The sequence below is a fragment of the Capricornis sumatraensis genome, chromosome 14, assembly GCF_032405125.1.
Source record: "Capricornis sumatraensis isolate serow.1 chromosome 14, serow.2, whole genome shotgun sequence".
Classification (NCBI taxonomy): domain Eukaryota; kingdom Metazoa; phylum Chordata; class Mammalia; order Artiodactyla; family Bovidae; genus Capricornis; species Capricornis sumatraensis.
Window position 1 is genome coordinate 35,835,510 of NC_091082.1, and position 14,679 is coordinate 35,850,188.

Genomic DNA, 14,679 nt, shown 5'->3' on the forward strand with positions numbered 1-14,679 from the left:
ATGGTTTTTCCAGTAGTCATGTATAGATGTGAGAGTTGGACTGTGAAGAAACCTGAGCGCCAAAGAATTGATGCTTTTGAACTGTGGTGTTGGAGAAGACTCTTGAGAGTCCCTTGGACTGCAAGGAGATCCAACCAGTCCATTCTAAAGGAGATCAGTCCTGGGTGTTCTTTGGAAGGAATGAAGCTAAAGCTGAAACTCCAGTACTTTAGCCACCTCATGCAAAGAGTTGACTCATTGGAAAAACTCTGATGCTGGGAGGGATTGGGGGCAGGAGCAGAAGGGGACGACAGAGGATGAAATGGCTGGATGGCATCACTGACTGGATGGACGTGAGTTTGGGTGAACTCTGGGAGTTGGTGATGGACAGGGAGGCCTGGCGTGCTGCGATTCATGGGGTCGCAAAGAGTTGGACGTGACTGAACGACTGAACTGAACTGAACTGAACTGTTGGGACCAGTTGCACGATCTTAGTTTTTTGAATGTTAAGTTTTAAGCCAGCTTTTCACTCTCCTCTTTCATCCTTGTCAAGAAGCTCTTTAGTTTCTCTTCACTTTCTTGCCGTTAGAGTGTTATTATTAGCATATCTGAGATTGTTGATATTTCTCCCAGCAATCTTAATTCCAGCTTGTGATTCAGCCAGCCCAGTGTTTCACATTATGTGTTCTGAATATAAGTTAAATAAGCCGGGTGACAATATACAGCCTTGTAGTACTCCTTTCCCAATTTTGAACCAGTCAGTTGTTCTTTGTCTGGTTCCAACTGTTGCTTCTTGGCCTGCATACAAGTTTCTCAGGAGACAGATAAGGTGGTCTAATACTCCCATCTCTAAGAATTTTCCAGTTTGTTGTGATCCACACAGTCAAAGGCTTTAGCATTGTCAATGAAGCAGAAGTACATATTTTTCTGAAATTCCTTTGCTTTCTCCATGATCCAATAGATGCTGGCAATTTGATCTCTGGTTCCTCTGCCCTTTCTAGACCCAGGTTATACATCTGAAAGTTCTTGATTTATGCACTGTTGAGCCCTAGCTTAAAGGATTTTGAGCATAACCTTTTTAGCATGTGAAATGAGCACAGTTGTACAGTAGTTTGAGCATTCTTTGGCATTGCCTTTCTTTGGGATTGGAATGAAAACTGACTTTTTCCAGTCCTATGGCCACTGCTCAGTTTTCCAAATTTGCTAGCACATTGAGTGAGGTGCTTTAACAGCATCCTTTAGGATTTGAAATAGCTCAGCTGGAATTCCATCACCTCCAGTAGCTTTCTTTGTAGTAATGCTTCCTAAAGCCCACTTGACCTCACACTCCAGGATGTCCAACTCTAGGTAAGTGACCACACCATCATGGTTATCTGGATCATTGAGACCTTTTTTGTATAGTTCTGTGTATTTTGCCACCTCTTATCTCTTCTGCTTCTGTTAGGTACTTAACTGTTTCTGTCCTTTATCTTGCTCATCCATGCATGAAATATTCCCTTGATAGTTCTAATTTTTTTTATGAGATCTCTAGTTTTTCCCATTCTATTGTTTTCCTCTATTTGTTTTCATTGTTCACTTAATAAGTCCTTCTTAGCTCTCCTTGTTTCCCCAAGTGGTACAGTAGTAAAGAATCCACCTGCCAATGCAAGAGTTTCTGGCTAGACCTCTGAGTTAGGATGATCCCCTGGAGTAGGAAATGGCAAACCAGTCCAGTATTCTTGTCTGGAAAATCCTATGGACAGCAGAGCCTGGTGGGCTACAGTCCATGGCATCACAAAGATTTGGACACGACTGAGCAACTGAGCACACATACACATAAATACTAACGTACAAGTCTTAGTGCCTGACAGATAACAACATGCTCAGTAATGTTAGCTAGTGTTATATCACTAATATATTAATTTACCATTTATCCCAGGACATCTTTATAACTTCAGTTTACTGAAGACTTAATATCAATCTATGTTTTTTAAAAAACTGTTTACCTTGTTTCTATTAATTACTTTGTTGCTGTGTAAAACCATGGTTATTTTAATGGGCTTCCCAGGTGGCTCAGTGGTAAAGAATCTGCCTGCCATCCCAGGAGACTTAAGAACCATGGGTTTGATCCCTGGGTGGGGAAGATCCCCTGGAGAAGGAAATGGCAACACACTTCAGTATTCTTGCCTGAAAAAAATCCCATGGACAGAAGAGCCTGGCGGGCTACAGTATTTTCACAAGGATAACATCTTAGAAATCAGAGGAGAAATTACAGATCACTAACTGTATTCAGTAGGCACAATTTTGTATATACAATTATATGTACATATCATATTCAAGTCTTCATGCTAAACCCTGCCTTCAGAGATTTTGAGGACATGAAAAAAGAATAATAAGACTATAAGATCATAGCCCAGGAGATAATATCCAGCAATGTATAATTCCTTCAAAAAATGACTTTTGTAACCAGTATAGATCCATGTGGACTTGTCAAGCTAAGACTTTATGACAGCTGGAAGTTGATAATAATTTTAAAGAATGCCTAGGATTTACATCCATTTAAGGGAGGAGTCCAGGCATAAGGGAAGAATATGAGACAAATCCCAGAGGCAAGAAAATTTAGAAAAATATTTAGAAAATATGGAATAAGCCAATCTGGCTATACTGTAATATTGAAAAGGAGATGAAATTGGGAAGGAAAATTGGGATAAGGCTGTGGGTGTTTTTGTTGGCAGGGTCAAAACACTGGACTCTCTCCTTAGGCAATCTTTTCTATAAGAATTCACCAAATATTTTTGAGCAAGGATTATCAAGATAAGTGGTAATTTAAGAAAACAGTTTCATCAACTAATCATGAAAATATGTTTTCTACGGAGAAGGCAATGGCACCCCACTCCGGTACTCTTGCATGGAAAATCCCATGGACGGAGGAGCCTGGAGGGCTGCAGTCCATGGAGTCGCAAAGAGTCAGACACGACTGAGCGTCTTCACTGTCACTTTCCACTTTCATGCATTGGAGAAGGAAATGGCAACCCACTCCAGTGTTCTTGCCTGGAGAATCCCAGGGACGGCAGAGCCTGGTGGGCTGCCATCTATGGGGTGGCACAGAGTCGGACACGACTGAAGTGGCTTAGCAGCACTTAACAGCCTGTGCTTAGTCGCTCAGTCGTGTCCAGCTTTTTGTCACCCCATGGACTGTAGCCCTCTAGGCTCCTCTGTCCGTGGGATTCTCCAGGCAAGAATACTGGAGTGGGTTGCCATGCCCTCCTCCAAGGGATCTTCTCAACCCAGGGATGGAATCCAGGTCTCCTGCATTGCAGGCAGATTCGTTACCATCTGAGCCATCAAGGAAGCCCCTACTTACATCCTAGGGATAATTTAATAGTTGCTTCATCCACCAGTCCAACTTCAAAAATGCATTAGTTTCTAATGATCAGAGTATCTGGGATGAAAAATGTTCAATCGATTCCTTAAAAGAAGGAAACTAGATATGATACAAGGTTTTCTGTGTGAAAAATAAATCAGAAATGAATCTTCAGATACCAAGATTGTAAGAAAGCTTATCAAGCAAGTTGGCAGGTTTTTTTAAAAAGTTCAGTATCAAGTAATCATTCATTTAATTACCACAATGTACATTTTCATTGATAATGTATCTATCTTTCCAGGAAGATTTTCTAGGATGTGAAATGAAATGGTTACACACCATATTTGCATAAATGACAGATAAACTCTTAAGGCAAAATGAGAGTAAGAACTTGTCTCAATACTGAATTAATTGTCTTTCAGGTTGAAGAACATCTTCAGTTTTTGCAAGAAGCCTACAAAGAGATTGTTGCTGAAAAAGAACTATTAACACATCGAAGAAACCTGGCCACCAAGCGCTTACAGTGTGCATCTATCTTACTAACTGCCTTGGAAGATGAGAAGGCAGGACTTTCTTTGGTTTTATATCTCCTTCATTAATTTCTACTAGACTTCACAAACCCGAGATGCTGCTTTCACTGAAGGCTATAGCATACTGCTTAAAACTATTTCGCTGTCAGTTTCCCTTTTAAGATCAGCAGACAGATCTATAATGGCAGGTGGCACAGGAGTAAAGAAGTCACCTGCAAACGCAGGGGACACAAGAGACCCAGGTTCAGTCCCTGGGTTAGGAAGATCCCCTGGAGGAGGAAATGGCAACACACTCCAGTGTTCTTGCCTGAAAAAATCCCATTGACAGAGGAATTTAGCAGGCTGTAGTCTACAGAGTCACTAAGAGTCAGACACGACTGAGCACATACACAGGCAATTCTACTGAGATAAAAATAAAGGAACCTTGATTAAATAGTCTTAAAACAGGGGTAACAGAATAAAATGATCAAAAAGTTGTGCCTAAAACATCAGCACGCTTTGTCTGATGAGGCCCAAAATAATAAATCTGCCTATGGATATGGCATGAGTTTTCCTTTTCTAGCAGAGAAATAACCCCAGCTGAATGTAGAAACATGGGTGGGGCTGAAATGAAGGGGATGTCTTTAGACAGGAAAAAGAAAATTTTATTTTGTTTTGTCAGTCTTCTGACCTTTTTTATCTCATCTTTTTATGTCTCTTCTAATTCATCTGCTTTCTCTATACTTGAATCCTCAGTCAGCTGACTAGCATCTTGGTTTAAGTCATTATTCAGCTACCTCAAAGAATCTTACAAAATTCTCAAGGTAATTTTAATTTAGTTTAATTGTTTAGATAAATATATATCGCAGAAGACTCCTACGGGGCAGGGAGAAAGAGGTTATGAAATGAGACCAACCAGATGGAGATCACAGAGGAAGATTACGGATATCCTTGTGAATCAGGAATATGTTGAGAGGAAGTAGAACAGCTTATCTCAGATCTTAAGCTTCCAGATGATGTGGTTCTTGCTCAACATCCTTTATTTCTTGATCATTCAAGTACATACACAGTTGTAGAAGGAGGATATATAGCCAAAGAATATGGGTTCAGATCCTAGCTGCATTCTTCAGAAGCTTTGTGAACTTGCTTAACTTTTCTAAGCTTTAATGTCTTGATCTTAAAATAAAGTCAGTGGGCTTTTACTTAACAGAATATTGAAAACCTCTCATGAGATTTTCAAAAATAATGTCAGTCAGATAAGTAAATATTCAAAAGTTCTGGTCATTATTACCATCATTGAACACTATTAATAATACATTATCAGTTCAGTTCAGTAACTCAGTTGTATCCAAAACTTTGCGACCCCATGGACTGCAGCACGCCAGGGCTCCCTATCCATCACCAACTCCCGGAGTTTACCCAAACTCATGTCCATTGAGTTGGTGATGCCATCCAACCTTCTCATCCTCTGTCGTCTCCTTCTCCTCCTGCGCTCAATCTTTCCCAGCATCAGGGTCTTTTCAAATGAGTCAGCTCTTTGCATCAGGTGGCCAAAGTATTGGAGTTTCAGCTTCAACATCAGTCCTTCCAATGAATGTTCAGGACTGATTTCCTTTAGGATGGATTGGTTGGATCTCCTTGCAGTCCAAGAGACTCTCAAGAGTCTGCTCCAACACCACAGTTCAAAAGCATCAATTCTTCTGCACTCAGCTTTCTTTATGGTCCAACTCTCACATCTATACATGACTACTGGAAAAACCATAGCCTTGACTAGATGGACCTTTGTTGGCAAAGTAACATCTCTGCTTTTTAATATGCTGTCTAGATTGGTCATAACTTTTCTCCCAAGAAGTAAGTGTCTTTTAATTTCATGGCTGCAGTCACCATCTGCAGAGATTTTGGAGCCTCCAAAAATAGTCAGCCACTGTTTCCCCATCTATTTCCCATGAAGTGATGGGACCAGATGCCATGATTTTAGTTTTCTGAATGTTGAACTTTAAGCCAACTTTTTCACTCTCCTCTTTCACTTTCATCAAAGGGCTCTTTAGTTCTTCTTCACTTTGTGCCATAAAGGTGGTGTCATCTGCATATCTGAAGTTATCGATATTTTTCCCAGCAATCTTGATTCCAGCTTGTGCTTCATTCAGCCTAGCATTTCTCATGATATACTCTGCATATAAGTTAAATAAGCAGGGTGACAATATACAGCTTTGATGTACTCCTTTCCCTATTTGGAACCAGTCTGTTGTTCCATGTCCAGTTCTAACTGTTGTTTCCTAATCTGCATACAGATTTCTTAAGAGGCAAGTCAAATGGTCTGGTATGCCCATTTTTTAAGAATTTTCCACAGTTTTTAGCAATCCACACAGTCAAAGGCTTTGGCATAGTCAATAAAGCAGAAGTAGATGTTTTCCTGAACTCCCTTGCTTTTTCGGTGATCCAGCAGATGTTGGCAATTTGATCTCTGGTTCCTCCGCCTTTTCTAAATCCAGATTGAACATCTGGAATTTCACAGTTCACGTATTGTTGAAGCCTGGCTTGGAGAATTTTGAGCATTACTTTACTAGCGTGTGAGATGAGTGCAATTGTGCAGTAGTATGAGCATTCTTTGGCATTGCCTTTCTTTGGGCTTGGAAGGAAAACTGACCTTTTCCAGTTCTGTGGCCACTGCTCAGTTTTCCAAATTTGCTGGCATATTGAGTGTCGCACTTTCACAGCATCATCTTTTAGGATTTGAAATAGCTCCACTGGAATTCCACCACTTCCACTAGCTTTGTTTGTGGTGATGCTTCCTAAGACCCGCTTGACTTCACATTCCAGGATGTCTGGCTCTAGGTGAGTGATCACAACATCATGATTATCTGGGTCATAAAGATCTTTTTTGTACACTCTTTCTGTGTATTCTTACCATCTCTTCCTCTTCTTAATATCTTCTGCTTCTGTTAGATCCATACCATTTCTGTCCTTTATTGAGCCCATCTTTGTATGAAATGTTCCCTTGGTATCTCTAATTTTCTTGAAGAGATCTCTAGTCTTTCCCATTCTATTGTTTTCCTCTATTTCTTTGCACTGATCACTGAGGAAGGCTTTCTTATCTGTCTTTGCTATTCTTGGAACTCTGCATTCAAATTGATATATCTTTCCTTGTCTCCTTTGCTTTTTGCTTCTCTTCTTTTCACAGCTATTTGTAAGGCCTCCTCAGACAGCCAGTTTGCTTTTTTGCATTTCTTTTTCTAGGGGATGATCTTGCTCCCTGTCTCCTGTACAATGTTATAAATAATATATTATAATGAATCATTATTTTTGAAATTATCCTACTTTATTACACAAAGTATTTGAAATGGCTATCAGTCTTAGCAAATATGGGAGTCACAGATCCAAGAATAAGACTCATATTCTCCTCAAAAAGCAGTTTGTATTTTCATATGATCCATTATTAATTTTTGGAGAAGAAAATGTTAATCCATTCCAGTATTCTTGCCTGAAAAATCCCATGGACAGAGGAGCCTGGTGGGCTATAGTCCATCGGGTCTCAAAGAGTCAAATACAGCGTCGTTGGCTGGACAACAACAACTAATTATTAATTTTAATGCAACTATGGCATAAGAATAGATAGTAACAGCAATAATAGATCCAACCTGGAGACTATTACTATCTAAAATGTCTTACAATAGAATATTTTATATTAAATATCAATAACTTTTTATTTGAATGTTTAGACTCGATGGCAAGAAACAATTGATCAAATAGACAACAAGTTGGAAGGAATTTTGGGTGACATACTTATTTCAGCAGCATGCATTGTCTACAGCGGAGTGTTAACAGCAGAATTTCGCCAATTGATTGTGGAAAAGTGGCAGAATCTTTGTACTGAAAACAACATTTCTTTGTCTTCTAACTTTTCTTTAATTGAAGTCATGGCACAAAAACATGAGGTAGTAACATATTTCTGTTATCCAGTTAAGTGATTGTTGCTGGTTTGGATTGTGTGTATGTGTGTGTGTGTGTGTGTGTGTGTGTGTGTGTGTGTGTGCATGTTCACACATACCTTGGGGCTTGAATCCATTCCTGAAATTATTTTATAAGTAAAAATAAAGAAGTTTGCTTTGTATTTTTTAAAATATACTTCATATAGCTCAGTTAAGTCACCTTAAGTTTCTTATCCTCTGGGAAACAGTCAAAAATATCCTTTTTCCATTGTAATTGTACTATCTTATAAATATAGCCATTTCCTCTCCCAGAAACCCATCTAATTAATAAAATTCATGTTCTTGTCAAACCATAGTTAGTAGTCTCAGAAATATCCAAAATTATAGACCTTATATTTATCAATTTATCAATAAGTATTTATTGTCTTATCTATGTAAGTCCTGTGCTGATGTTGCAAAGGCAAAAAAGAAAACACCTGTTTTTTCATTCATAGAGAATAATTTTGGATTGGTTCTCCCACTAACAACTTAAACTGACCGTCAAAAATACAAACTCTCAGAAGCGAATACTGGCTTTTCATTTTCATAATGCTAATAATGAATTCAAACCCAAATATATCAGTAATTGGGATTTCCCAGGTGGCGCTAGTGGCAAAGAATCCACGTAACAATACAGGAGACACAAGAGATGCAGGTTTGATCTCTGGGTTGGGAAGATCCCCTGGAGTAGAAAGCAGCAACCCACTCTAGTATTCTTGCCTAGAAAATTCCATGGACAGAAAAGCCTCGTGGGCTACAGTCCATGTGGCCACGAAGGGCTGGACACAACTGAGCAACTGAACACGCATATCACGTATCAGTAATTACAATATATGTAAATGGACTAAATGGTATAGTTAAAAGTCAAAGATTGTAAAACTACATAAAAGTATAAACCAAAGCACAAAACAGAAGCTACATGTTTTTTAGAAAAGACACAGATGAAACATAAAGAAGATTGGCAATAAGAAAGTAGGAAGAAATTTGCCATTTATTACCAAAAATAAAAGACAATAGACTTTAAGGCAAAAAAATGATTGCTAGAATTAAATAAGCTTATGTTAAAATTAGAATTGGTTTAATTCTTCTTCAGGATTATGTTAATGATTCTAAATCTGTTTGTATCTAATAGCATAACCTCAAAAAATATAAAGCAAACATTAAAAGAACTGTAAATAAAAATGGACAAATCTACAATCATAGTGAAGATTTAACACATTTCTCTCTATAACTCACAGAAAAAGAACACACAAACCAGTAAGAATAGAAAAGATTTGAACAATGTAATCAACAAATGGACTTATTAATATGTTAATAAGACACCGCAGCCTACACCTACAGCGTTCACATTCAATGCCAATATAGAACATTCACATTCAATGTTCAGTATAGAACATTACCAAAGTTGACCATGTAATGGACTATAAACAAACTTGCAACAAATATCAAAGGAATTGAATCATGTAGACTATGTTATCTGACGAAAAAGCAATTGAGATAGAAGTATATAATTAAAAGCTTCTCTTAAAATCCTCATATTTCTGGAAGTTAGGAAATGTATTCCCAAACTAACCACAGGTCAAAGAAGAAGTCAGAATTGAATAAATGAATCCTTGGCAAAAGATTTTCTTTTGAGATTGGGAACATAACAAAGGTATATCTACTATTTCCGTGTGTATTTACTGCTGTAATGGAGATTCTAAACAGTGCAGTAAGGCAAGGAAAAAAAAAAATTAGAATGGGGAAAGAAGAGAGACAAAAAGTATATAATGTTGCAGATTATATGTATCTAAAAATCCAAGAGAATATGTAGATATATCATGAGCATTGATAAATATTTAGCAAACTTTCTGGAATTAAAGTCAGTATACAAAAAGCCAATTACATTTCTATATACCAGCAACAAACAGGGTGCATGACGTTTTTAGATACAATTTATCACAGCATCATACTGAATCTATCAAAAAGTTGTGTTAATTATAGAAATGAAACTATAAAATATTATTGACATAAATTTTTGACAACCTATATAAATTAAGAATTATACCATGTTCATGAATTGGAAGACTCAATATTCTAAAATTGCCAGTTCTTTACTAATTGGTCTAAAGATACATTGTAATTCCAGTCAACTTTCCAACAGGAAGGGATGTGTGTTTGTGTGTGTGTGTGTCAAATGACAAGCTGATTCTAAAAGTTATAAGAAAAGGCAAAGAGCCAAAATGTCCAACACAATGTTGATAAAGAACTAGGTGGGAGAAATTACAATATCAAGATTTACTTTAAAGCTACAGTAATTAGACAGTGGTATTATTTATCCTTGTGTGTAACAATGTAAGGATAAATAGCTATACCAATGAAGTAGAACTGAGAGCCCAGAAACAGATCCATAAATAGGTAGAACTTTGATTTATTTCAAAGGTGATACTGTAGTGCAATGAGGAATGGGTAGGCTTTTCAGTAAACAGTGGTGGATAATTGAATATTCATTTTAAAAATTGACATTATTTTATACTACACACAAAAATTTCATTGAAGTTAAATTGTAGACCTAAATGTGAAAGGCAAATTAATAAGGTGTAATTTAGGAGAATGTATTCATGACCCTAGGTAAAGAAAAGATATCCTAAGCAGAACTAAACACAGAAGAAAAAGTTGACCAATTTAATTACATTAAAATATAGACCTTCTATTCATCAAAAGACACAACTGAGAACATAAAAAGGAAAGTCAAAGAACAAATAAGGATATTTGTAATACATATGTTCAACAAAGAGCCCTATTCAGAGTAGAAAAGAGAGCCACTATAAATCGCTAAGCAAAAGATACACAACCCAGTAAATAAATAGGCAGGCGTCTTGAACAGGCAGCTCACAAAACAGACTATCCAAATAGCCATAAACATAATTAGGGACTAAAAAGTAAATCTAAAATGAGATATCTGTTGTGGTGAGCATTCATCCCTACTGATAAACAAAGGAGTGTAATGTCCTGAATAGTCACCTTACCAAAAATTTCACATCCCAGTTGTTTTAAATTGTTCTTTTCTTTAGTCCATTTAAGGGCTTCCCTCATGGCTCAGCTGGTGAAGAATCTGCCCACAATGCAGGAGACCTGGGTTCCATCCCTGGGTTAGGAAGACCCCCTGGAGAAGGGAAAAGCTACCCGTTCCAGTATTCTGGCCTGGAGAAGTCCATGGACTGTATAGCCCATGGGGTTGCAAAGAGTTGGGCACGACTGGAAGACTTTTAAAGATTATTCGTCCTTTTAAAGATTATTTGATAGTCTGTAGGATTCTTTAGTATCCTGCATGGTAATAAAAGATGTGAAGAAGTTTATGAAACAACAAAAACTCTAATGATTTCTTTCCAGATCCGCCAGTGGCATCATCAGGGACTTCCTCTTGGTCAGTATTCAACAGAGAATGCCATCTTGATCAAGAATGGCCTGCAGTGGCCACTGCTGATTGACCCACAGAAGCAAGCACACAGCTGGATCCGTCAGATGGAAGGATCTAGGCTGCAGGAGCTCTCCACTGAGGACAGCAATTACATCCAAACAATTGAGAATGCTATGAAAACAGGAGGGAGTGTCCTCTTGCAGGTATTTAGACAAAATGACCTAATTCCAGATAGCTGACACACAGACTGTAAATGATAGGTAACTTTGTCAAGGGAAAAAATGATAAATAAATAAGTGCATAAATAATTGCAATATATTTTCAATGTTTAATTCTCTCACAGCTTTCATTGGTATCTAGACATTAAAGATTTACATGTTTTAAATGCTGTGCCTTTTCAGCTGATTTATTTGTTGTAAAATGAACTTTTTCTTTATTTTATTTATTTTCAGAATCTTCCTGAAAGATTACCTCCAAGTTTAAAGGAAATTTTGAAGAAGGATATCTACCAGAGAAGAGGGCAATACTTCATAAAGATTAATGATTCTGAGATTGAATACAATTCCAAATTTAGGTAATGTCTTTCATAGCTGAATTGACTCAAATATTTATACTTTTAAAGATAGATAATATTGCAGGTCCCATATTTCAGCCCTGATAAGGTTCTCCTGGTGGAAAAAGTCAGATTTCACTTGAACATTCTTTTTGTTTTTGTGTTGCCAGTAGCACATAATAGTAAACAGAATGGAGAACAGATTTTTATGTATAAAGTCATTCCAAACCAAACCATTTTCAAACTGTGCCTGATGGAAGCTATGGGTTCTATGAAGAGTCTTCAGAAGCAGTGCAAGAAGGGCAGCAATCAGGAATCCCAGCCCCACCTGAATTCATGAACCTCAATTTGATCTGTTTGCACAATATTTTATTGGGGCAGGAAAAGCTTCTGCTTCTTTAAAAAACAAAATCCACTTCTGCCACCTAGAGGAAAAAGATATTTTGCCTAGACAGATGAAAACATTGTGTCCATGTTCCAAGCAGTGATGGGCCTCCAGGAAACCAATTCATCAACATATTTCACAAAGCACTATTATACAGACAAATTTAATTACAACAAAAATACAGTTCCCAAGAGAATAAGACTTTGCATTATGAGTTATGTGCATTCTCTCCTTCAATTCATAATCAAAAGATTATAGTAAGCAAGTACTCAGTAATGAGAATTAGAAGATGATTTTAATGGTCCCTAGCCTGGTGCCTTTAACTTCTTTACAGGGACTCTGACAGACTGACTCCTTACCAAGTTGTCCTGACTCTTAAACTTGTTGGTCAGTGAATCCTCTAACTTGGGCAGAGCTACCAAATTCTCACTCCTCAATGAATTCTCACTCCCTAGAATTCTCCCTTTTTAGCCTCCTTCCTTCTGTTAGTAAAACATTTTCCAAAGTATGTTTCTCAAAGCATCATTTCCCGGGATTTAGTTGGGGTGGGAGTGAGGGGGGAGGGTCACTCGAAAAAGAAATTCTGCATTTTTTTTAAATAGCTGGGTTAAACAAAGTTAAACAATATTCTTTCCTACAAGGACTTAAAATCTCTTTATTTACTGAACAAATCCTCTTCAGAAAATAGTGTTCTACAGAATGCACTTTGGAAAGCACTGTGTTAACACATTCTTTCTCACTGAATACAGCCTGATTGATTAAACAACAGCTTAGAAATACTACTGAAGCAACATCACCCTGAACTGATAGCCTCGTCCCCATGTTTGAATTGAATGTTTGAAGAGGTGGTGGAGGGACTATTTTAGAGGGCAGATGACGACAGATTCCCTCTCTGTCACTTGTTAGCCATGTGATATTGGCAAGTTATTTAACCCCTGTAAGCTTCAATTTCACCCTTTGTAAAATGTTGTTGTTTCATTGCTAAATAATATCTGACTCTTTTGTGACCCTATGGACTGTAACTTGCCATGTTCCTCTGTCCACGGGTTTTCCCAGGCAAAAATACTAGAGTGAGTTGTCATTTTCTTTTCCATGAGATCTTCCCAACCTGGGGATCAAACCTGTGTCTCCTGCATTAGCCAGCGATTCTTTACCACCCGGCCACCAGGGAAGTCTGGTGCAGCCCAAAATACTGGGTTGCTATGAAAACTAAACATGATCCAGAATCTGAGCACTCTTGAATGCTTCCACTGGTTCCACATAGCTCCAAGCCACCATCACTATCTCTCACATTTTAACCAGTCTCCTATCTTCCTTCTTGTCCTCTGTCTTCCTTCCGCACAGGCTACTCTCAAGACAGCAGCTAGAGTGGTCCTCTTATAAAACATCATGTCTCTCCTCTTCTCAAATTCCTCCATTGGCTTCTTGCTCACTCAGGGTGAAAACCATAGTCTTTCCAATGATCTAGTAGCAAATCAAAACTCCCATTATGTAGCATTTTTTCCTCTTCCTTATGCTTAGACCAAATGTGTACATAATTTATGGTTGTATTTTTAAAGCTCTAGATAGTACTTAGTATAAACTGAGAGCCTACTTTGTGCATAAGGCTGAATAAAACTAAAAATTAATCTTGTTTAATTCCAGAAGAGGTATTTTTTGTTATTAAATAAATTTGTTTCGTTTTTTTCTTCTGCATATCCTTTGAATAATAACTGGTGCCTTTCTCACGTTTTAGGTTATATGTATCTACAGAAATAGACAACCCCTATTTTCCTCCATTCATTTATAGCTTTGTTACTATGATAAACTTCACAGTAACATTCCAAGGTTTTCAAGATCAACTCTTATCTATTGTATTAAGTCATGAAGTTCCTCATTTAGAAAATCAACGTTTCCAGCTCTTAGAGAGTATTTCCCTTGATGCTAAGACTCTTGAAGAACTGGAGCAAAAAACATTAAATTTGCTAGAGAATGCACAAGGTAAGTTAAGATCTGTAGTGATATTAGTAGACCCTTGCATACCTTTGTAAAGGACAGAATAAAAGTTCAAAGGACTATTCTGAATTGTTACCAAGTATGTGCGTGCTAAGTCACTTCAGTCCTGTCTGACTCTTTGCGACCCTAGGGACCATAGCCTGCCAGGCTCCTCTGTCCATGGGATTCTCCAGGCAAGAATACTGGAGTGGGTTATCATGCTCACCTCCAGGGGTTCTTCCTGACCCAGAGATCGAACTCATGTCTCTTACATCTCCTGCATTAATTAGCAGGAGGGTTCTTTATCACTAGCACCACCTCGGTGGTTCCATAGGAAATTCCAAAGATTTTAGAAGCTCTGTGCCAAAAATGGGAATGAAGACCAAAGATATATTTCATATTATAAATCACAAAATAAAGTATATGAAACTTACTATGAAACTTTAAATACATGTTTATACCTGGAAAGATCTGATTTTGTTCCTTTTCTAATTACATGTAAAAGCTGTTTCTTAGTAACCCATGACTAAGCTGTTCTTCTATTAATCACAAGACTAGTTACATAGAC

The 14,679-nt window shown here is 37.7% G+C and overlaps 1 protein-coding gene across 1 annotated transcript in view; it reads left to right on the forward strand.

The window, feature by feature from the left end:
- Positions 1-14,679, forward strand: part of LOC138090212 (dynein axonemal heavy chain 14-like) — a 301,641-nt gene that overhangs the window by 212,043 nt on the left and 74,919 nt on the right. The window contains exons 56-60 of the mRNA XM_068985722.1: positions 3,745-3,885; positions 7,551-7,766; positions 11,172-11,402; positions 11,652-11,773; positions 13,873-14,117. Coding sequence (XP_068841823.1) covers positions 3,745-3,885; positions 7,551-7,766; positions 11,172-11,402; positions 11,652-11,773; positions 13,873-14,117 — 955 coding nt within the window. The remainder of the gene's footprint in view (positions 1-3,744; positions 3,886-7,550; positions 7,767-11,171; positions 11,403-11,651; positions 11,774-13,872; positions 14,118-14,679) is intronic.